The 21,371-nt window shown below is 45.4% G+C and overlaps 2 protein-coding genes and 1 non-coding gene across 3 annotated transcripts; 2 read left to right on the forward strand and 1 right to left on the reverse strand.

The window, feature by feature from the left end:
- Window positions 1-13: 13 nt before the first annotated feature.
- Window positions 14-119, forward strand: LOC113131317 (U6 spliceosomal RNA). The gene has a single exon (XR_003295792.1). It is a non-coding gene; the product is annotated as a U6 spliceosomal RNA (small nuclear RNA).
- Window positions 120-4,320: 4,201 nt separating this feature from the next.
- Window positions 4,321-6,170, reverse strand: LOC113131271 (nuclear factor 7, ovary-like). Its single transcript, XM_026308353.2, has one exon. It carries the CDS (start codon window positions 5,909-5,911, stop codon window positions 4,502-4,504), a length of 1,410 nt encoding a protein of 469 aa, XP_026164138.1. The 5' UTR covers window positions 5,912-6,170; the 3' UTR covers window positions 4,321-4,501.
- Window positions 6,171-15,445: 9,275 nt separating this feature from the next.
- slc3a2b (solute carrier family 3 member 2b) lies at window positions 15,446-19,899 on the forward strand. Its single transcript, XM_026308399.1, has 8 exons — window positions 15,446-16,062; window positions 16,552-16,742; window positions 16,881-17,054; window positions 17,232-17,329; window positions 17,867-18,009; window positions 18,137-18,452; window positions 18,815-18,874; window positions 19,097-19,899. Exons 1-8 carry the CDS (start codon window positions 15,734-15,736, stop codon window positions 19,442-19,444), a joined length of 1,659 nt encoding a protein of 552 aa, XP_026164184.1. The 5' UTR covers window positions 15,446-15,733; the 3' UTR covers window positions 19,445-19,899.
- Window positions 19,900-21,371: the final 1,472 nt, after the last annotated feature.

Raw genomic sequence — 21,371 nt, forward strand, 5'->3', positions numbered from 1 at the left:
CCATAGTGCTGTTGTGTTACTTCGGTAGCACATATACTAAAATTGGAACGATACAGAGAAGATTAGCATGGCCCCTGCGCAAGGATGACACGCAAATTCGTGAAGCGTTCCTCATTTTTAATAAAACAATTTGGTTTTTGTTCTAATTTCTGTGACACGGGGAAACAGCGCCTCCCCGGCCGGGGAAGGTACTGCAGCTATAGAGAGCTGGTGTATCTGGAAAAACAACAACACAGACCGAGAACCCGAACTTGTCTGGTTCTGATTGTTCTCAGAAGTGGATCTTACAACTTTCTGGTCGGAGTTCGTGTCGGAGAGAAGTCGGTAACATGTAAATGTTCAACTTGTCATTTTAAAACGTCTAAACTCGGATGTTATATCCTTAAAACCCAAAGTTAACGGCGACGTTTAGAAACAGTTTCAGCGAGTCACCGAAGTGTTTTTAGAGTTTTAAAGACATTTTAGCTGAAAAGTCCGGAGTTTAATATTTGCGGTTAAGTTGCGGTTTGTCTTAGTTGAATGTGACGCCCATTGGTGCTCAAACCATCAAAACACACACACATTATGGTTGATCTGCTTTTGTTTGTCACACAAAGGTTTTTATTTTCAGTCCGTCACAGGCTGCAGGGAACTTATGAGCCCATTCATTACACTCTGAACACATGACGCTGCAAACCACCCTGGTTATCTCAGCGTTTCAGTCTGAAATCTTACCTTATAAATTCTATGCCACAATACTTTTAATTAAGTTTCATACAAACTCATAAACTCTGTATTTACGATGCGCCGCTGTAGCTCAGAACAGTCACCGAACTGAAGCTGAATCGCCGGCAGAGATATTGAGACCAATCCGGCTCTCCCATTGGTCGCCAAAAGTTTGATTCTCGAAATTGAGACAATTGAGACAATTGAGACGATTGAGCCGTCCATTCTTCTCTGCGCGGGGAGGCGGGGGGGAAAGGAAAGGGGGCTCTGCTCGTGTGGATCAGAAGGTCAGCGGTTCGGTTCTCGGCTGCAGCAAAAGGAGCATCTTCTGTCCAGCAGTCCGTCCTCACCTAAAACAGGAGTAATTGGACACCTGGACACACAATGTGGTTCAATCATCCACAGAATAATATTAATAGTAGTTTTACCATAAATTCCAACATGAACTGACAAATTGTGATATTTCATGTTAATAGCTGTTGGTAAGTATGTGTAGCTTTTCTTATTTAGTGTGTTGACACTTTTGACCTTTGAACCCTGTGAGTGTGTTGCCAATGAACAATCCACATTGTTTCCTGTTTACTCAACTGACATTCCTCCTAACAAATCCTGTAATGTCAAAAGCAACAACTATAATGATAAAAACAAAACTTCCAATTGCTGATTGAAACCAAACCCTTTTATTGATTAACACTTTTTTCCTTAAGTATTTACAATAAGCACATGCATATAATAACAACAACCATGTCTGTACTATATGAAGTATAACATACATGTAAACAGATGTATCAGATATCTATAATTAACATATATAAAACATATTTACGTAACAGCCAGAATATTTCTAACATTTCGCTGTTAAAGAGCCAGAGATTTCCCTCAGGAGGTGTCTGTCCATAACTAAATGGATAAAGTGAAAAGTAAATAAATAAATAGTCTAGTGGTCGTTAGGGTTTTTCCTCTTCACCTGAGCTCTCCATTCCTCCACTGTCTTGCCACCAACAGCTGCACAAGACGAAACCCCTCCAGTTCTTGTGTGGCCGGTGTCTGCTCTTTTAGGCTGGCCACACTTGCTGCAGAGGTACTGCGGGTCTTGCTCCCAGGCAGTGGACCCTGCCCTGCAGCAGCTGCTTCGGCAGCTTTCCTCCTCCTATAGGCAGTGGATCTGGGCACAGGCAGTGGTCCAGGAAGAGGGTGCGCCTGCGCAGCAGAGGAAGAAGCTGAGGGGCCTGAGACTGGAGGAGGTGGAGGAGGCCGAGGAGGCCGCAAGTGTAGATCCAAGAGGCCTGTAATGAGAGTAAATGACACACTACATCTGTCAGCATTTCTTCACGTACACAAAACCCAGACAGTTAATTAAGGAGAGGTGCAAGGATGACACGCAAATTCGTGAAGCGTTCCTCATTTTTAATAAAATAATTTAGATTTTGTTCTAATTTCTGTGACACGGGGAAACAGCGCCTCCCCGGCCGGGGAAGGTACTGCAGCTATAGAGAGCTGGAGTACCTGGAAAAACAACAACACAGACCGAGAACCCGAACTTGTCTGGTTCTGATTGTTCTCAGAAGTGGATCTTACAACTTTCTGGTCGGAGTTTGTGTCGGAGAGAAGTCGGTAACATGTAAATGTTCAACTTGTCATTTTAAAACGTCTAAATTCGGATATTGTGTAGAAACCGTAATGTACAGATTTAGGATGTTATATGTAAATGACCATTAAATCCCACATTCATTGAATTGGCTTGGCATCTTCGCATCCTCCAGTAGAGGGCGGTGTAGCTTCAAAGACTACTCCACGAAAGATTTCTCAAGAAAGGACTTTATTATTAAATGGAGCCAAATATTACTGAAGAACACTTTACTGAAATATGTTGGCATGATAGAGACTCAATGTGGGACAAATTTAAAGTGGACTTTTATTTTTGTTGGTTTTTGGGTACGTTTTAGATCACACATGCCTTTATCTTGAAATCCAGGATACAGGAAGTAAAACGTCGATTCCGGTGAAGGTGAACACGGTCGCGCCGAAATTGGAAGTACTCTACACTGAATATATGAAAGTTAAATTTTGGATAACTTAAGTTAGAAAGGTTTGTCTAGCACCTGGCTGATAAAGGGCACAAGGTATCGCTTTCACATTCTTATTTAGTGACTTAGAAACAATTTACGTTTATGGTTAATTGAAGTTATGGGCTAACGCTAAGCAGGTAGTTAACAGTCGGTTGTTAACATAATTGAATTACATATGCATACATATTATAGATAATACGATTTATGCATGTTTTGTATTTTTAGTTGGCAAATGTCTAATTAGTGTATGTTTTGTTCTGTCTTCAATCAGCTCTTACGGTGTTTTACAATCAAAGTGGATTTCGATGGTGTCCTGGAATAAAAGCTTTTGTAAACATCAGTTATCAGAGAGTAAAGTGCATTGGTTCAGCTGGGAATGCTACATTATATCCTTAAAACCCAAAGTTAACGGCGACGTTTGTCACCGAAGTGTTTTTAGAGTTTTAAAGACATTTTAGCTGAAAAGTCCGGCGTTTGATATTTTCGGTAAGTTGTGGTTTGTCTTAGTTGATCTGTGTCAGTCGGATCCAGTCGGTTTATTAGGAACCCCTGTGTCGGACCCAGTCGGTTTATTAGGAACCCCTGTGTCGGACCCAGTCGGCTTGATATGAAAATAAAAAGCAAAGTGTGGAAGTAGGACTTTGAGCACAATGAAATACCTGCTGCTGTTGGTTAAAGTGGTTCTGATGACACAGTGGGCGGTAAATAACAGTCCTGTGGGTCCAGACTGTGGGACACGTTCATCTTTATGGCACTAATGTTTATTACATGGCAGCTGTTTATTGGCTGTTACATGCAGGAAGCAGCTTCAGAAACAGGTTGTCACAGAGCAGGTTTTATTTTGAAGTGTTTCCTGTTGACAGGATGTGCAGGAAAGACAGAAAAGTGAGAAATGGTTTGAAAATGTCTTGTGACACTTAAACAAACGTGTGTTAAACCAGAAACACTGAGTCTATGTTCTTTAACTGGAAACTAAAAACCAGCAACCCCCCCCCCCCCGGCTTCAGACTGGGTCTGAAGTCACATTAAAATGTTCTTACAGGCCTACATGTGTTTTTCTATTTTTTAAGTTTAAAAATCAAATTAATGATATTTGTGCTGCACTTTTGTTCATTTTGAACAAACAGAATAAACATTTACAGAAAAAAAATATATATACTACACTGTATATACACAGAAATACATGATTTAAACAATATAAATGAGAAACAGTCCATCAAACTGCATTAGCTAATAAACAGGAACATCATCAGGTTTAAAGAGTCGCTGGCAGCAGGTTAACGCTCCGACTTCCTGTGAAAGCAGCAAAGAAGAAGTCCTTCCTCCTCCACCGTTTGTCCTGTGACTCCTGTTAAACCTGCTGCATCTCTTCTACACTGGGCTTCAGCTGTTCAGACGTCAAACATCGGCCGTCTGTTCTGTTCTCTATGGGTCTACGCCGGTTCCCGACAACACCCTGGACCTCTGACTGCTCCACAGGAAAAACACTGCAGTGACCCCACAACCCTGGACTGGTTTAGGACGTTACCTCACAACTAAAGCAGGAACGGTGTCGCTCAAAGGGGAAATGAACCGACAGGAACAACGAGCAAAAAGTCAGTGAGAGCGAGAACTAAAACCAAACTAAAGAGCTTTGGAACAATGAGACAGCAGGAGGACCGGGGCAGGTTCACTGGTTCAGTTCTGCCACTTTTCCCTTTGAGAAACAAACAATATTAGAAATCAAATCATCCTGTTTCTCTATAACGGCTCTGCTCCACTGTCACACTGACCTTCACTGGTAATATCTTCGCTGGGGGTTTGGTCCCATTCTCAATGTATGGAAACATCCTGTCAGTGAAAGTGTGTGTGAAGGTGTGTATGTGTGTGTCAGTATCAGGATCAGAGAAGGACAGTTTTCCTCTGTTCCAGTCCAGATTCACTCTGATCCTCTGGACCTTCTTCTGCACTGGGAGAACAGTGAATGGACCTGATGGTGAATATGCAAAGAATTTACTTCCTCTGAACCATATTCCCCAGAATCCAGACTGTATGGCTCCCTTCCTCTGCTCAGACTCTAACACACCCAGTGTCCAGTATTCACTGTCTCCAACCTCGACATCCCAGCTGTGAGTCCCTGAGTTAAAGCCCTCAGAGCCCAGGACTGAGCAGTAATATTTATCAAACCTCTCTGGATTGTCAGGAAGCTGCTGTTCCTGTCCTCGTGTCACACTGGTCAGATCCTCAGACAGGATGAGGTTTAGACCAGCAGTGTTTGGGTCCAGGACCACAGGAGTGTAGGAGACCATGTGCTTCATGTTGTTCCAGATGTTGAAGGTCAGGTTGCCCAGGTGTTTGGCCTGGTCTATCAGAGCTCCTGAGGGCAGCTGTGGATCCTCCAGCAGGTGGCGCTGCTGGACTCTTTCCACTGCAGCCTTGTAGTTGTGCAGGAATGAGACGTCTTCAGCTCTCAGCTCCTCCTCTGTGGCTCTGACTGTGTGTGACAGAGCTGCTATCTGTCTGCTCAGAGCCTCCATCTTCTCCTTCATCATCTGACTCTTCTGCTCCTCTTCCTCCCTCAGTGCAGCCATCCTGGCCTCCTCTTCCTCTTCTAGAAACTGGTGAAGCTTCTTAAACTGCTCCTTAATCTGCCTCTCTGTGTGTCGGGCCTGGGCCTTCATGTGTTCTGCTGTTTGACCAAACTTCACTTGAACTTCTTCAAAAACCTGTAACTTCTTCTTTAAGGGCTCCAGACTTTCCTGGAGTTCCTTCTTGTGTTGTGGTGCAGCTTCATCGATGGGTCTGAATCTGTGCTCGCTGTGTTTTTCTGAATCTCTGCAGACCAGACACACTGGCTGCTGATGGTCCAGACAGAAGAGTTTGAGTCTCTCAGAGTGCAGACTGCAGAGACCCTCTGGAGCTCTCTGGTCTCTCTGCTGTAAGAAGGACTCACACAGATTCTTTAACACCAGGTTACAAGGTGGTTCTTCCCTTGAAGATCTTCTCTTACAAAGTGGACACTCGTGGTTTGGTTTCTCTCTCCACCAGCTCTTCAGACAGTCTTTACAGAAGCTGTGGCTACAGGACAGAAGAACAGGGTCTCTAAAGACCTCCTGACAGACCGGACAGCAGAGATCCTCCTCTGATCTGGAAGCCATTTAGTCTCAGAGAGAAGCTGAAGACACAGCAGACACCAAGTCCAGTCAGTCCTGGTTCCCCTCCCCCCTCTACCAGGCCACTGAAACCTCCTTTCACTTTGAGTGGTGTTTCTGTCCAACTCACATTCAGTGTGTGGAGCGTCAGCAGGTTGAAGCAGCAGAGTTGGACTTTCCACTTTTCTCTCCTGTAGCTGGACTCACTCAGAGGAAGCTGATAGTTTGGTTTGAAGCTCAGTCTGATCGTCTGCTTTTCAGTCTGTCTCTGTAGAGACCGACAGCTGACTGCTTCCTGCTTTGTCTCAGGTGAGACAGTTGAGGGGCGGAGCCTGAAATAGTGAGTGACAGTTTGCAACAGGAAGTTGCAGCAGTTTCAGTTCAGATGCAGCTTTAGGTTGAACATAGTGGAGCAGTTCCACTGAACTAAGGAAAATAAAGTCACCACTTAATGAAATATTTAATCCCGTCTGTAGTTTCACAGTTTAATTATTATTGTTTTCTGTTACTGCTGTTGGCAAAGGACACAGTTATGAAATATTTCTGTCTGAAAGAAAAACACAATAAATTTATTGGGAAGTTTTATTGTAGAGTCATTCAGGGGATCAGATTGTGTCCAACTATATCAGACTGTCTGTTGTTATACACCACACAGACCTGTGCAACTGTAAAGTGTCAGATTCTACCAAACATCTGTACAACAACTGGTTTGACAAACAAGGTTCAGTGTGTGTGAAAATATTTATATCTGTCCTCAACTGCTGAGAATAAACAACATTTACATTCACAGGCTGAAAGAAGGTTTCAAAATGTTTCATTAACACAAACGACAGAAATATTGTTTCCACAGTTCGAAAAGTTGAAGCAACAACAACAACAATAATAATAATAATAATAATACTAAAGTCAACAAGCAGCTTCACAAACTGTTATTTTACACTGGAACAGTAAAAAGATTGTTGCTGCGTTTCCTTCTGCCCTTTCAGGTCAAGCTGCTGCTTCTCTGCACAGACTGAAACACACGAAGCGAAGTCAGAGTCACAGCAACAACATGACAACAACATGAAGACTGAGAGACAAAGCACAGGGACAGGTGTGAGTGTAGACTCACCGCGGGGCCCCTGGCTCCCCCCTGGCTCCTCCTCTCCTGCAGCCAGTCCTCCACAGACCGACCCTCGGCCTCGGAGCAGTAGTGCTCTCGACCGTAGCGGCTGTGCCCGAATTCTTTGGTCTTTGGTCGACTGCAGCATCGACACAGGTAGTGCTCAGTGTCCTTCCTCCGCCTTTTGACAGGAACCCCCATCTCCTGGGCCTCCCGCTGCTGCTCCTCCTTCAGCCGCCTCCTCCAGGCAGTGGTGCGAGACACACGATGAGGGGTGGAGGTAGCTGCTGTTGAGGTGGAGGTAGTTGTTTTGGAGGTGGAGGTAGCTGCCGGAGGGGTGGAGGTTGCTTCTGCTGAGGTGGAGGTAGTTGTTTTTGAGGTGGAGGTAGCTGCTGCTGAGGTGGAGGTAGTTGTTTTTGAGGTGGAGGTAGCTGCTGCTGAGGTGGAGGTAGTTGTTTTTGAGGTGGAGGCAGCTGTTGCTGAGGTGGAGGTAGTTGTTTTTGAGGTGGAGGGAGCTGCTGCTGAGGTGGAGGTAGTTGTTTTTGAGGTGGAGGTAGTTGTTTTTGAGGTGGAGGTAGCTGTTGCTGAGGTGGAGGTAGTTGTTTTTGAGGTGGAGGTAGTTGTTTTTGAGGTGGAGGTAGCTGCTGCTGAGGTGGAGGTAGTTGTTTTTGAGGTGGAGGTAGCTGCTGTTGCTGAGGTGGAGGTAGTTGTTTTTAAGGTGGAGGCAGCTGCTGCTGAGGTGGAGGTAGTTGTTTTTGAGGTGGAGGTAGCTGTTGCTGAGGTGGAGGTAGTTGTTTTTAAGGTGGAGGCAGCTGCTGCTGAGGTGGAGGTAGTTGTTTTTAAGGTGGAGGCAGCTGCTGCTGAGGTGGAGGTAGTTGTTTTTGAGGTGGAGGCAGCTGTTGCTGAGGTGGAGGTAGTTGTTTTTAAGGTGGAGGCAGCTGCTGCTGAGGTGGAGGTAGTTGTTTTTGAGGTGGAGGTGGGGTTAGAGCCAACACTGACCTGTGATCCAGAGGTCAGTGAGGGAGGAGTCCACTGGAAGGGGGGCGGAGCCTCTGGTGGAGGCTGAGGACTCAAGAAGTCACCAAACTCCTCTTCAACATCATCCTCCCCCTCAGTTGCCATGGTGATGTCAGGCTGGTCTAGGAAATCCTGCAGTGTGAGTCCGGTCTGGGCGTTCAGGTAACTGACCCCGATCAGCTCACCTGGACAGGAAGAACCATCTGTTGTCAGAGCAGCAGACCAATCAGCTAAACCAGGTTCAGGACTCACACACATCATGCTGAGTCCACCACATTCACTGCTGCTGCAGCAACACTCAGGATCACGACCTGCCTGCAAACACAGATACTAATCCAGCACCTACAGAAAACTTCACCTGAGGCAAATGTTTTTATTTAGAGGTGGAGCAGCAGAAGGAGGAGACGACCCTGCAGCTGATTCACACTTTGACCCTTAGACAGTTTTTGAGTCTGTCAAGTTGTGTATTCACCACTAACAGTAACAGTTCACTTCAATATGAGACTGTGTGTGTTTTTAGTCCAGGCCTTGGGGGGCCCATGTTTTCCGACACGTGGTCTTCTGGCTGTTTTCTTACCTGTGTACTCCTGGAGCTCAGTGACGCCCTCAGCCAGGGTGAGCCCGTAGAAGTGCTGGGTCAGTTGGTTGAACGTGTGGAGCTGCTGCTGGCTGCTGCAGCACTTTGTCCCGTTCCCACCTGCCTGAGCCCGTGCTTCGTTCCACCTGGTCAGGCCCTCCAGCAGGTACATCTGGAAGTAGCAGCTGCTGATGTTGGTGCCTGTCACAGGACAGAGGAATGTCAGAATGGGAACGGAAGAAAAAGAAGTCAGAGGACCTGCTGTTTGTGACTCACCTGGGATAAACCTGCTCAGGTACGTGTAGAATGACAGCAGAGATGCTAACCCTCGGGCACAGCGGTAGACAGGAAGCGAGACCCCACCTCTGGTCACCTGGCCGGTCCTGGTGTAGAGCTGGACTCCAGGAGGATCCTGATGTGGTGACATGAGGAAGTTAATTGTTGCTTTGCAGGATCAGAGTTTGGGACTAAAGTCTCAGGTCAAACTGGGAGAAGGGAAGTGGATTCTAGTTACCTGGATACAGGCGATATGTTTCCTCTCTGAGCTCCACACCTCCTTCATGCGGTCCCGGTCCAGCAGGGGGACGCCCCTGGAGTCGGTGGCGTCCATCATTGTCTCCAATAACTCATCAATGAGACGCTCCGTCTCCTGTGCCCCACGCGTGTGGCGGCGGCAGTGTCGAGACATCTCCTTTATGGAGCTTCTATTCCTGGACTGGTCCAACAGCCCGGTCGTCCTCAAGCGGGACAGGTCCTCTTGGTCCCACTCAAAGATGCAGTCTGAGAGACGCTGCATGAATTCTGGGTAAAGAAGATGTCTGTTCAACGTGACTCCTCTCACCAGTCTGATGAGGAAACACAAGACGTCGAGTCTGATGGACATCTGTGGCCATGTGGGGAACAGGGCTACTGCAGAGAGTCCCCTGTCCCCCCTGCAGCAGCCCCTGTCCACATAGAGCACTTGTGGAGGGTTCTGCCCGGCCCGCTGGTACCGCTCCTGCAGACCGCGGGACATGTCCTGCAGCTCAGAGCTGTCCGTCTTTGTTAGGACCGACATCAGGACCTGACCCAGCTCGTTCCCCACGCTGGTCATGAACTGAGCATGACCGGCGTTTGCTCCGCCCAGCTTCTTGACGACCTGCAGGGGACAGGTGTGTTTAAACTTCCTGTAGATACACCTGCACTGATATGTTTCCACTACCACCTCACAGCAGGAGGCCTCTGCCAGAGCTGCTGTCTCGTCCCTGTGTGTCCCTGAGTTTTATCTCTGGAGGGTTTTATAGTCTGATAAGAGAATCTAAGATCTGTTCCACTCTCTGCACTTTGTGGGATATATTTCATGTCTCACCTGTAGCTGAAACAACACTCACATCTACGCTGAGCTGTTTTCGACACCTGTGTAATGTGCTGTCAAACCTCACCGTCCTGGTGGAGGTCATCTTCAGGATGGACCCAAAGGTCGAAGTCACTCTGGCCTTCAGTTCGCTGATCCTGCTGGAGGAGTCCTTGGCGTAGGTGGCCAGGAGCCAGGTGCTGCTGGGTACAGCCTCCATCTTGGGCAGAGCGGGAGGAGGAGGTGACTGTGCTTCAAACTTCCGACAGGTGAACAGGAAGTGGGTCCCTCGCCGAATCCACTCTGCCGTGTGCTGTTGAAGAAGGAAGGCGCGAAGGTGGTGGGCGCTGCTGCCTCCCTCCATCAGCACCAGCAGCTTCTTATCACACGACAGCCTGGAGCACAAACAGGTCCAGGTGCATCACATGACTGATCTGACAGTGAGTGCCCATCACTGGGCTGCAGAGAAGCTGCTGTAGTTCATCAGTACATTTACATTTCATGATTATATTTACTTGTACGCCATCACTGCAGGGAACAGCTGCTGGTGGTGGAGCTCCAGCTGTTTCCTCACACAGTCTGACCAGCCAGCGACTTTCTTCCTACATCTCCTGTAGAGAAAATGCACTTTAGAGACTGTGTCCGCACTGGTCCCTTCAGTTTCAGTGACATGAGCCTGGTATGTCAGAGGAACATCTTCCCTGTGGAAGTCCCCTTTGAAACTGTGTTCATTTATGACTCTTAACAATAGTTCGACCTGAATCCCTCTGTCTTTTGGATCACATGGCCCAACACTGACAACTGATCTCTGAAGAAACGTTTCTTTATGCAGTAAACCCTCAAACAACAACTCATTCACTTGTACCTGCACTCCAGGTACTCTGTGGCCATGTAGTACCAGCCGTCTGTGTCCAGCACTTTGCGGACAGTCTTGTAGACCCCGCAGCTCCACAGTTTCTGACCACAGTCTGGACACTTCAGGCGGTAATGCCACATCCTGTACGGGGCCCAGAGGAAGAAGGGTCGCTGGAAGAAGGCGGCAGGGGTGGAGGGAGGCTGCTTGTACACCTGCTGTGGACCGGGCGGGTGGTACCACAGCTGGAGCTCCTGAGACAGGACCGGCCTCCCTGTCCGGCTCCTCACAAACAGGGCCCTGCTGACCCACTCGTGCTGCTCTGGAGGAAGGCTGCGCTTCCACGCTTCAGGCAGGAGGAGCTACAACAACACCAAAAGACAACAACACACAGAAACGTTTCAAACAGCAGCTTCAGCAACACTGCGACACCACCCTGTAATGTTCAGGACAGAAATACACACCTCAGTCTCAGGAGGAGCAGGAGGAGCCGGTCCTGGAAACAACACAGACAAGGCAGTGAAAGTTCTCTTGTTGTCGTTCTACGAGCACGTTTCAAGCACTAAGAGCCTGTCAGGTGAGTTCAATGTACTTTCTGAAGATCAGAACATGTGGACCGTCTTCTGTTTGAGCATAAAACAGTGTTAACAGTATCAGACGATACCTGAGTAATTTTTTATATTATCAGAGCTGTGTTATACAGGAAGTAACATGGTACGACCAGTATGCCATGACTGAAATTAACAATAAATACAAAATAAAAAGACTCAGTCCACTGTCACAACAATTTCATTGTTGAGTTACTGCTGAAATAATGTGCAGGAATATTTCAGAATAAAAGTTACTGCTCACATAAGGCTAAAGAAAGTATTGTAAGACTGTTAAATACTTTCTGAGGTCTTTTCTGACTTCTCACTACCTGTGGATACTCTGAGACAAGGACTGGATACACACCTGATGGGACAGTCGCCCGGGAGGATGATGACGAGGAAGAACAGTCAGTTTCTGCTCTGGTCTGGGGCCTCGGCTCAGAGGATCCAGGTACAGAACCAAACTCTGGTCTATTATCCATTTCTACAAAACAGATGAAAACAGGTAAGAAGCCAACAGACTGTACCTTCTGCAGAACATGAATCCAACAGAATCCAATGTAATCATCAAACTTTATTGATCCCTGGTGGGAAATTCCCAAGATACACAGCGGTATATAAAGTACTTCAAATTAGAAGTATATAAGGTAGTTAACGTCAGCTACCCAGAGGTATATAAAGTACTTCAAATTAGAAGTATATAAGGTAGTTAACGTCAGCTACCCAGCAGTATATAAAGTACTTCAAATTAGAAGTATATAAGGTAGTTAACGTCAGCAACCCAGAGGTATATAAAGTACTTCAAATTAGAAGTATATAAGGTAGTTAACGTCAGCTACCCAGAGGTATATAAAGTACTTCAAATTAGAAGTATATAAGGTAGTTAACGTCAGCTACCCAGAGGTATATAAAGTACTTCAAATTAGAAGTATATAAGGTAGTTAACGTCAGCTACCCAGCAGTATATAAAGTACTTCAAATTAGAAGTATATAAGGTAGTTAACGTCAGCTACCCAGAGGTATATAAAGTACTTCAAATTAGAAGTATATAAGGTAGTTAACGTCAGCAACCCAGAGGTATATAAAGTACTTCAAATTAGAAGTATATAAGGTAGTTAATGTCAGCTACCCAGAGGTATATAAAGTACTTCAAATTAGAAGTATATAAGGTAGTTAACGTCAGCTACCCAGAGGTATATAAAGTACTTCAAATTAGAAGTATATAAGGTAGTTAACGTCAGCTACCCAGCAGTATATAAAGTACTTCAAATTAGAAGTATATAAGGTAGTTAACGTCAGCAACCCAGAGGTATATAAAGTACTTCAAATTAGAAGTATATAAGGTAGTTAACGTCAGCTACCCAGAGGTACATAAAGTACTTCAAATTAGAAGTATATAAGGTAGTTAACGTCAGCTACCCAGAGGTACATAAAGTACTTCAAATTAGAAGTATATAAGGTAGTTAACATCAGCTCCAACATTAAAGTGATCAACACAATAATCATCAATAATTAGAATCAATAATATCAGATCCATTCATGTGAAATGGGCCATTCTGCACAATGAGTACTTTTAGTTTGGATACTTCAAGTACATTTGGATGATGGTTTTTGGACTTTTACTGCAGTAACACTTGCAACGCAAGACTTTTACTCTGTAGTATTAGTACTGTTACTGCAGTATAAGGGTCTGAGTACTTCTTCCAGCACTGTGAGTACTTTTTACTACTGCACATAACTACGTTACAGCAGGTCCTTCATCAGATACTACACCAGTTTAAGCTGCGGTCTGTGTCGTTTCTATTGATTATTATTCTATTGATTATTTCGTCTGAGTTAAAAAGTTCAATAATCAGTAAAATCTAATTTTTCACCGTTTTTTTTCAAACTAACGTTAAATCTGTATCGGCGCCATCTTGGTGCTCCTGGTTCCTGATGTGGTCCGGGTGGGGGCCCAGGTGAGACATGAATCAGAACCAGAATCAGAACACACCGTTTTTCAAAGAATATCTCTGATGTTGTTCATGAACCTTCTGCTCATAACAACAACAACAAGTTTGTGAAATCAGCCATAAATCAGCGCTAACTTTAGCTTAGCCAGCGGCTAACGGTGTGTCCACGGAGACATCCGATAAACCGATAAAAACGGTGTACGGTAAGAAAACCTTTGATTAGCTGTAATGAATTTATTTAAGGAGCTACACACCGCCTGATGTTACCCATTACTCCATTAAAACATCATAGAAAAGTAGTTTTACACAAAAAAGCTAAAACTGGGCGTATCCAAGGCCTGTCAGTTCAAACTAGAGTAAGTAACCCACAGAGTTTATTTCGGCTTGTAAAAAAATATGTTTGGTAGAAAGAAGCTAAAGTTACATAGGTAACAATTCTGTGCTTACCTGTGAATTTCTCCATTAAAAACCTGCTGAGGTTCTGAGTGGGAGGGCGGAAGCCGCTGGCGTCCAATCAGAGAGCTCCTCTTCTGTTGCTATGACGACAAACATCCGGTAGGCGCTAGCTCTAATAGCATTTAGCTAAACACATAATTTCATAAAATAATTGATTGATTTTAATAACTTTTTAATACCATAGACATCGGAATTTAACTCTTAATCTAACGCTTCATCATTTTATGGTAGTGTCGAAGTATAATGGTCCGAGTATGATTAGCCCAGCGTGACATGACATTAGCTAACTAGCAATTACAATATTATACAGGCCTAAGTCTGCTTTAAGGCTATAATGATATAATAATATAATTATTTTTTCATTTTAATATCTGTTTAGAGGAATTGGTATGTTACAGTATCCCTTATATTCTGTAGGTGTTTTTTAATTACGTATCATTTGAAGATTAGAGGATTGTTATACAGTTTGAATGTTATTTTTCTTTAGTTATAGTTGTTTTTTTTTTTGTTTTTTTTGTGGAATTTTAATCTAAATTGACCAGTGAATAATGTGTTGTGGCCTATAAGCAAGGGTTTAAATGTGAATGGAACATGTTTTCTTGTTTCCCAAACAGTCTGCTGTATTCTGGACCTGACAATCACTGATTTGATCTGTCCCCCTTTAAAAGTTTATTCTGTTTGCAAAAGTTATCTTGGTACTTTAAGTACATTTTGCTGAAATTGTTTTTAATCAAAATTTTGAATGCAGGACTTTCACAGGATTTGTTGTCTGTGGTTTTGCTGCCTTCCTTCATGAGGACTGAGGACTTTCTGTCAGTGCTGCAGGGTTGTTGCCTGTTACGGGATTTGCAGCTGTTTCTTGTCAGGAAGCTGATGCCAGTGTTTGGTGCTGAAAATGGTGTTGGTCAGCAGTCTGCGGGTCTGCTGACTCAGCCAGACCCCCCTGTGTTCATTGAATACACACTGGGTTTAATCTGCACTGCAAACACACAAACAAGTCCAAAATACGTGATTAGGACCCATCAGCTCACTCTGCTCATCACTGAATCCGTTTTATTCTTGTGTTCATTTTAATTTTTCTACTGATTCTCCGTCAGTAAATAAAAACTGGATCCATCCGGCTTAACGCTGCTTTCAAGTGCACTCGGAAGTGTGTAATGTATATTTAAATAAGTCTAGACATTGACACTCGACAATAATAAAATTATAACATAATACTAATACTAATACTACTATAAATAATACTAATACTAATAAACCATGTACCTAGTATGTTTGAATAGCACGTTCAACATAGAAATACGTATTTGTCATGATTTGCCTTTAAATGACTTAACTAAGGTGTGTAAAGTATGAATTACAGCTCCTTTGTTCACAGTAATAACGAGGCATGACAAATCATATACATTGATCATATTTTTATTAGGAAGAAGAACATGAAAACATTTTGTAATTTGAATAAAATGTAATTAAAGATAATCAGTTAATATGCTTACTCCAATTTATTTATAATGTTATTGTCTAGTGACATTTTATTCTGCTTTCTATAAAGTTAAACACAGACAGCTTCAACTATAAACACAGCTGCTATGAAAACGGCCATTTATTCATTGTGGTTTCACTTTTTCTCCTGTTCGAGTAAAAGAAGAAAAGTCTGCAAACTAGATTTTTATTTTGTTGTGGTTGATGCTTTAATGAACTGGTGATTGTGTATTATTGATTATTGATGCCATTTTATCATTACAGTATAATGACAGTAGCCTATTTATAAGATGAACATATCAGACAGGGATTTTCAGACATTTCCCAGATTCGTGACGTCTTTGAACGCAGCATTAGGTCCAGGGCTGCCGTCAGCTGACAGACAGACAGACAGACAGCAACGCTCAGACTCACCCAAACGTCGCTTCATTTGAATTTATTTTCTAAAATAAACTAACGGGCCGGTATGACCACGGAAGAAACCAGCGTGGAGCTCCAGGATGCTCAGGGCAAAGATGCGGAGGAGCCGAGGGATGCGGAGGAGCCGAAGGATGCGGCCGATCCGCCTCAGGTCGCTGCGGATGCTGATGCGACAGAGGCCGATGTGAGCGAGGCGGATCTGGACCAGGAGGAGCAGGAGAAGCAGCCGATGACCGGACCGGACGCGCCCTCAGTCTGCGCAGAGGCGGCGGAGAAAAACGGCTCCGTGAAGCTGAAGATCCCCGAGGAGGCGGAGGAGGTGAAATTCACCGGGCTGAGCAAGGAGGAGCTGCAGAGGGTGGCCGGCACCCCGGGGTGAGGGGGGAGCACGCAGACACACTGCAGCTGTATCGATAATACCTGTCGTGTTTGCATTCTCTTGCTCATTTTGCATCTTTCCCCTTGTTTCTCTTTTTGGTCTCTGCCTCTCAGTCTAGTCCTTTGACTGACTTTCTAACACATGCATGTATTTCCAGTTATTTCATACAGAGGGGCCCCTGACCCCTTGGGGCCCCTGTGTTAGTCAGTGATCCATCCGTGTGTGTGCATGTAGGAGGTAGCAGCTTATGGCCTACATAGAAAGATGATTTGTGCAGCACTGGCAGAAGTACTCAGGTCATATACTGCAGTAAAACCAGGAATACCACAGTGTACAAATACTCCATCAGAGACTGACAGCGACAGTGAATGTGGTGTACTCAGCGTACTGTGAATCCAGAACCTGGTTTAGCTAATTGGACCAAAAAGTGGTTTTCTGTGTGTTCAGATTCACGTTGTTGTGACGTCTTGTCTGCTCCTCCTCAGCTGGGTCAGGACCCGCTGGGCGCTGCTGGTGGTGTTCTGGCTCGGCTGGTTGGGCATGTTGGTCGGAGCCGTTCTCATCATCCTGCAGGCTCCTCGCTGCAGAGATCTGCCCCCCACCAACTGGTGGAACGAAGGCCCGCTGTACCAGATCGGAAACATCCAGGTCTTCACCGACACCCACAACCTGAAGGGTGAGGACAGAAGTGATGTCAAGAAAGGATCAACATTATCTTTGTATCTCAGTTTCATTAACAAAACGTTGAACTTGTCCTTTAACAAACAGCTGGTGATTGCGACCGCACAGAGTTTATTTCCCCTTTGTCCTGCAGGTCTGGAACAGAAGATCAGCAGCTTGTCTCAGCTGAAGGTTAAAGGTTTGGTGGTGGGGCCGATCCACGTCGCTCCACCCGACGACTCCATGAACCTCAGGTTCGAGGAGATTTCCCCCGAGGCGGGAAACCTGGAGCAGTTTAAAGGTTTCATCCAGGCCGCACACAAAAAGGGTGAGGAAACATATCCATCGAGTCAGATCTCAGGCGGTCGGTTATACCGGGCCTTAAAGTGGTCTAAATGTACAAGTACTGCGGTACAGTAATGTCAGGAAAATGACGTTTCATTGTTCAACATATAATTTACAGTGGCTAAGGACAGTAATACTTATGTACCTTTGACCTGTGCAGGTATTTCTGTGGTTCTGGATCTGACTCCAAACTACGAGGGATCATCTGGACCCTGGTTCTCCAACACCAGTGTGACGAATGTGGCTGAGAGACTGAAGGTGAGGCCAGCAGCACCCAGCTCCTAAAGGAAGCTTCACGCCACTGGTCAGACCCAGTACCGCACTTTGCATCAGAACTCACAGTCCAAACTCATGAACACACAGACACGAAACACATGACCTTCACTTCCTGAGGGTCCCATTATCTCTGGTGTCCCTCCACAAAAAACCTCCATAAATCCAGTTAGGAAACAGAGGCTGCAGAACTTCATTCAGAATCCTGCTGTTTTTAAGTTTCCTTCAGTGTCACAGTGATCCAGGGACAGTTGTCTGTGCACCCATGGGTTCACTGCAAACAGCAGCTGGTCACAGTCGGTTCTGCTGCTTGACTATATGGCAACAAATACAAGCTAAAAGAAAAACACGGCTCATGTTATTAAACTTACTGAATCCATGGCATCATTATACTTTTTTCGCAAAGCATTATGGGGACTGCGGTCCTAAAATGTTGCAGAGCTGTAAACTGAGCTCACTGACAATAATAAAGGACAGTAATACTTGTTTGACACAGCAGTCTATGTCTGTCTCTGTCCCCAGTCTGCTCTGGTGTTCTGGCTGAATGAAGGTGTGGACGGCGTCCAGCTGGCGGGGGTGGAGCGTGTAGCCAGCATAGTGCCATCTCTGTGGTCTGATATCCGAGCTATCGTCCAGAACCGGACGGACCAGCTTCCCGACAGGAGGTCACTCACACTGTCCAGCTGTGACTGAGACATGTTTACTCATAACAAAACAGAAAAGCTACAAACAGTACACATCACAAATGGGCTGACAGTTGTTGCATAGATCCAGTGTGGATGTGTTTTCCAGAGTCCTGATCGGAGTCACAGAGCGTTCCTCCGCTGAAGATGTGTCTTTCCTCCTCTCCTCCACTGGAGTCGATCTACTGATATCCAGGGTCCTGCGTGCCGGAGACATGGACGCCACAGAGCGTGCTCGGGCCATCCAGCTCCTGTATTCATCCCACAGCCAGACTAACCTGGCCTGGAGCTTGGGGGGACGTGCTGAGGGTCACCTGGCGTCGCTAGTGGGCCCGACTATGGTGAAGCTGCACCAGCTGCTGCTGCTGACGCTGCCCGGGACGCCGGTGTTCAACTACGGAGACGAGATCGGACTGATGGACGAGGTGAGAACACTGGGTCCACATCCCAGCTCAGATCTGCTGTTTGTGTCTGTTCCTTCCCATCATGTGTGTCAGGGACATGGACCAGGTGTGAACACCCTGAGCTCCTACATGGACCAGGTGTGAACACCCTGAGCTCCTACATGGACCAGGTGTGAACCCCGAGCTTCTAAACTGCCCCCATGCACAGACTGAACTGACACGTGAAGAACAACAACATCATTTGTGCTCAGTCTCCTCCAAAGCTGCTGGGTTCCCATATGTTCCTTCCAGTTTGGCTCCATCAGGAGCTTCTCCATAAATGTCCAACCAATGTGAAGGTCCTGGTCTCTCTTTATGTTGACACTTTATTGTCTCTGTTAAAGGGCACCACGTTTCCCAAGATGCTCTGGGACTCTGATGAGGAACTGAATGGGACGCTGCAGGTAAACAACACAAACATCAACATCCTGAACTTCCCCTTGGGGTTTAATAAAGTTTATATTATCAGCAACAAGACAGTCCGACACTGCATGAGCTATAAAAGTCAACACAGAGAGAATAGTTGAAGTAGCAGTAGTAGAAAACTTAGTATTGATAGGAAAAGTAACTTCAGCTGCAGTACTACGGGCGTTAGTAGCATTACTGATCTCCTTCTCTGTGTCCAGGAGGAGACGGCCGAGCGTCTGTCCTGTCGTAGGTTTTTCCGCGGTGTGAGCGAGCTGCGAGGTAAAGAGCGCTCCCTGCTGTTTGGAGACTTTGTCCTCCTCTCTAACTCCTCCTCCTCCCTGGCATACCTGCGAGTTTGGGATCAGAGCGAGCGTTACCTGGCCGCCTTCAACTGGGCGGATGAGGCGGTGGTGTTGCGGCTGAATGACGCGGTGCTGCCCCAGCAGGCTGCCGTGGTCCTCAGTACCAACAGCAGCGCCCTCCCTGCAGACGGCGGCGTGGACCTGACCAACATGCGATTGGGCCCCAGACAGGCCGCACTCCTCAGGTTTCCCTACACTGGCTAGATGAGAACACTGGATAGAGCTAAGGTTCAGTTTGATCTGTTACCAGATGTTACTGTTATTACAAAGCGATGATTGAGGCAGGAGTAACACCACAGGGCGAGGACGGGGACAAAACCTTTACTTCTTAATTACAGGATCAGGCCTGGACATTCAAGAGTTAAATTCGAGTTGACCATCACGCTCCGTCTCAGTCGTAAAGTGAACACGTGAATTCTACTTGTCAAAATGTGAACAAATACTAAAACACAAGAGAGAGTTGCAGTCACACCCACAGCATGCCAGTCTCAAAATGGGATCATGTTCCCAATGAAATCTACCCACACAGTCCAGGTGGGGCTAAAATCCTGGATCAAAGCAGGTCAAGCTCACCCCTCCTCTGTCCACGTGGTACCTGAGTCTCATATGTGTGTCTTGGTGTATTTTCTCATATTTATCATTAAACACAAATCTTACTACGTGATGTTGGACTTGTGCTGTGCTTGTTGTGCATTTTGTGAAAACAAAATAAAAATAAGGGAAACGCACTTTGAAGTCTGATTATTCTGAATTAGAGCCGTTATTAGCGTTAGCCTAGCATATTCTGTCAACAAACAGAACAGACCACTGAGCACTGGGTCCTCATGGAGGACAGAGAATGGACTTAGCTTCATCAGCTTCAGCTCAGTGGTTAAACATGTTTTATACCTGATGTATAGTATATATAGCTGCTCTGTCACAGCTGTAGCTGGTTTAACATTTTGGACCGGTCTAAACCTGGGTCAGTGGTCACCTAAACCCTTTTCCAGTGTCTTTAGAAGCTGCAGCTACTCATCTGATCAATAATCTGCTCATCTGATCAATAATCTGCTCATCCGATCAATAATCTGTTCTTCTGATCAATAATCTGTTCATCTGATCAATAATCTGCTCATCCGATCAATAATCTGTTCATCTGATCAATAATCTGCTCATCTGATCAATAATCTGCTCATCCGATCAATAATCTGTTCTTCTGATCAATAATCTGCTCATCTGATCAATAATCTGCTCATCCGATCAATAATCTGTTCATCTGATCAATAATCTGTACCTTCAGGCTGTTTCCCTCCTGCAGTTTGTTGACGAGACATTTTCATCAGTGTTTAAGGTTCAAATTTGAAAATTATACGTATTTGCCCTTTAGTGAACAGACAAATCTGAGTCAGGTGTTTTCAGACTGCAGTTCCCAGTTCGTCCTGCAGAGGGCAACAACTACATGTACTATGCGCTGTACTACTGACTGTACTACATATACTATGATGTACTATGGGCTGTACTACTGACTGTACTACATATACTATGATGTACTATGGGCTGTACTACTGACTGTACTACATATACTATGATGTACTATGGGCTGTACTACTGACTGTACTACATATACTATGATGTACTATGGGCTGTACTACTGACTGTACTACATATACTATGATGTACTATGGGCTGTACTACTGACTGTACTACATATACTATGATGTACTATGGGCTGTACTACTGACTGTACTACATATACTATGATGTACTATGGGCTGTACTACTGTTTCGCTGTAACAATCTGCAGTAGAAACATACCAGAGCTCAGCTGGCACATCAGCTTCTTTGCTGTTTAGATACGAATAACAGACAAATCCGTCCATCGTCTATACCCCCTTATTCCTCAACCAGGGTCACGTGGATCAGCTGGACCCCAACAGACAAATCCGTCCATCGTCTATACCCCCTTATTCCTCAACCAGGGTCACGTGGATCAGCTGGACCCCAACAGACAAATCCGTCCATCGTCTATACCCCCTTATTCCTTAACCAGGGTCACGTGGATCAGCTGGACCCCAACAGACAAATCCGTCCATCGTCTATACGCCCTTATTCCTTAACCAGGGTCATGGGGATCAGCTGGAGCATGCACTGT

This window comes from Mastacembelus armatus, unplaced genomic scaffold (assembly GCF_900324485.2).
Source record: "Mastacembelus armatus unplaced genomic scaffold, fMasArm1.2, whole genome shotgun sequence".
Lineage (NCBI taxonomy): Eukaryota > Metazoa > Chordata > Actinopteri > Synbranchiformes > Mastacembelidae > Mastacembelus > Mastacembelus armatus.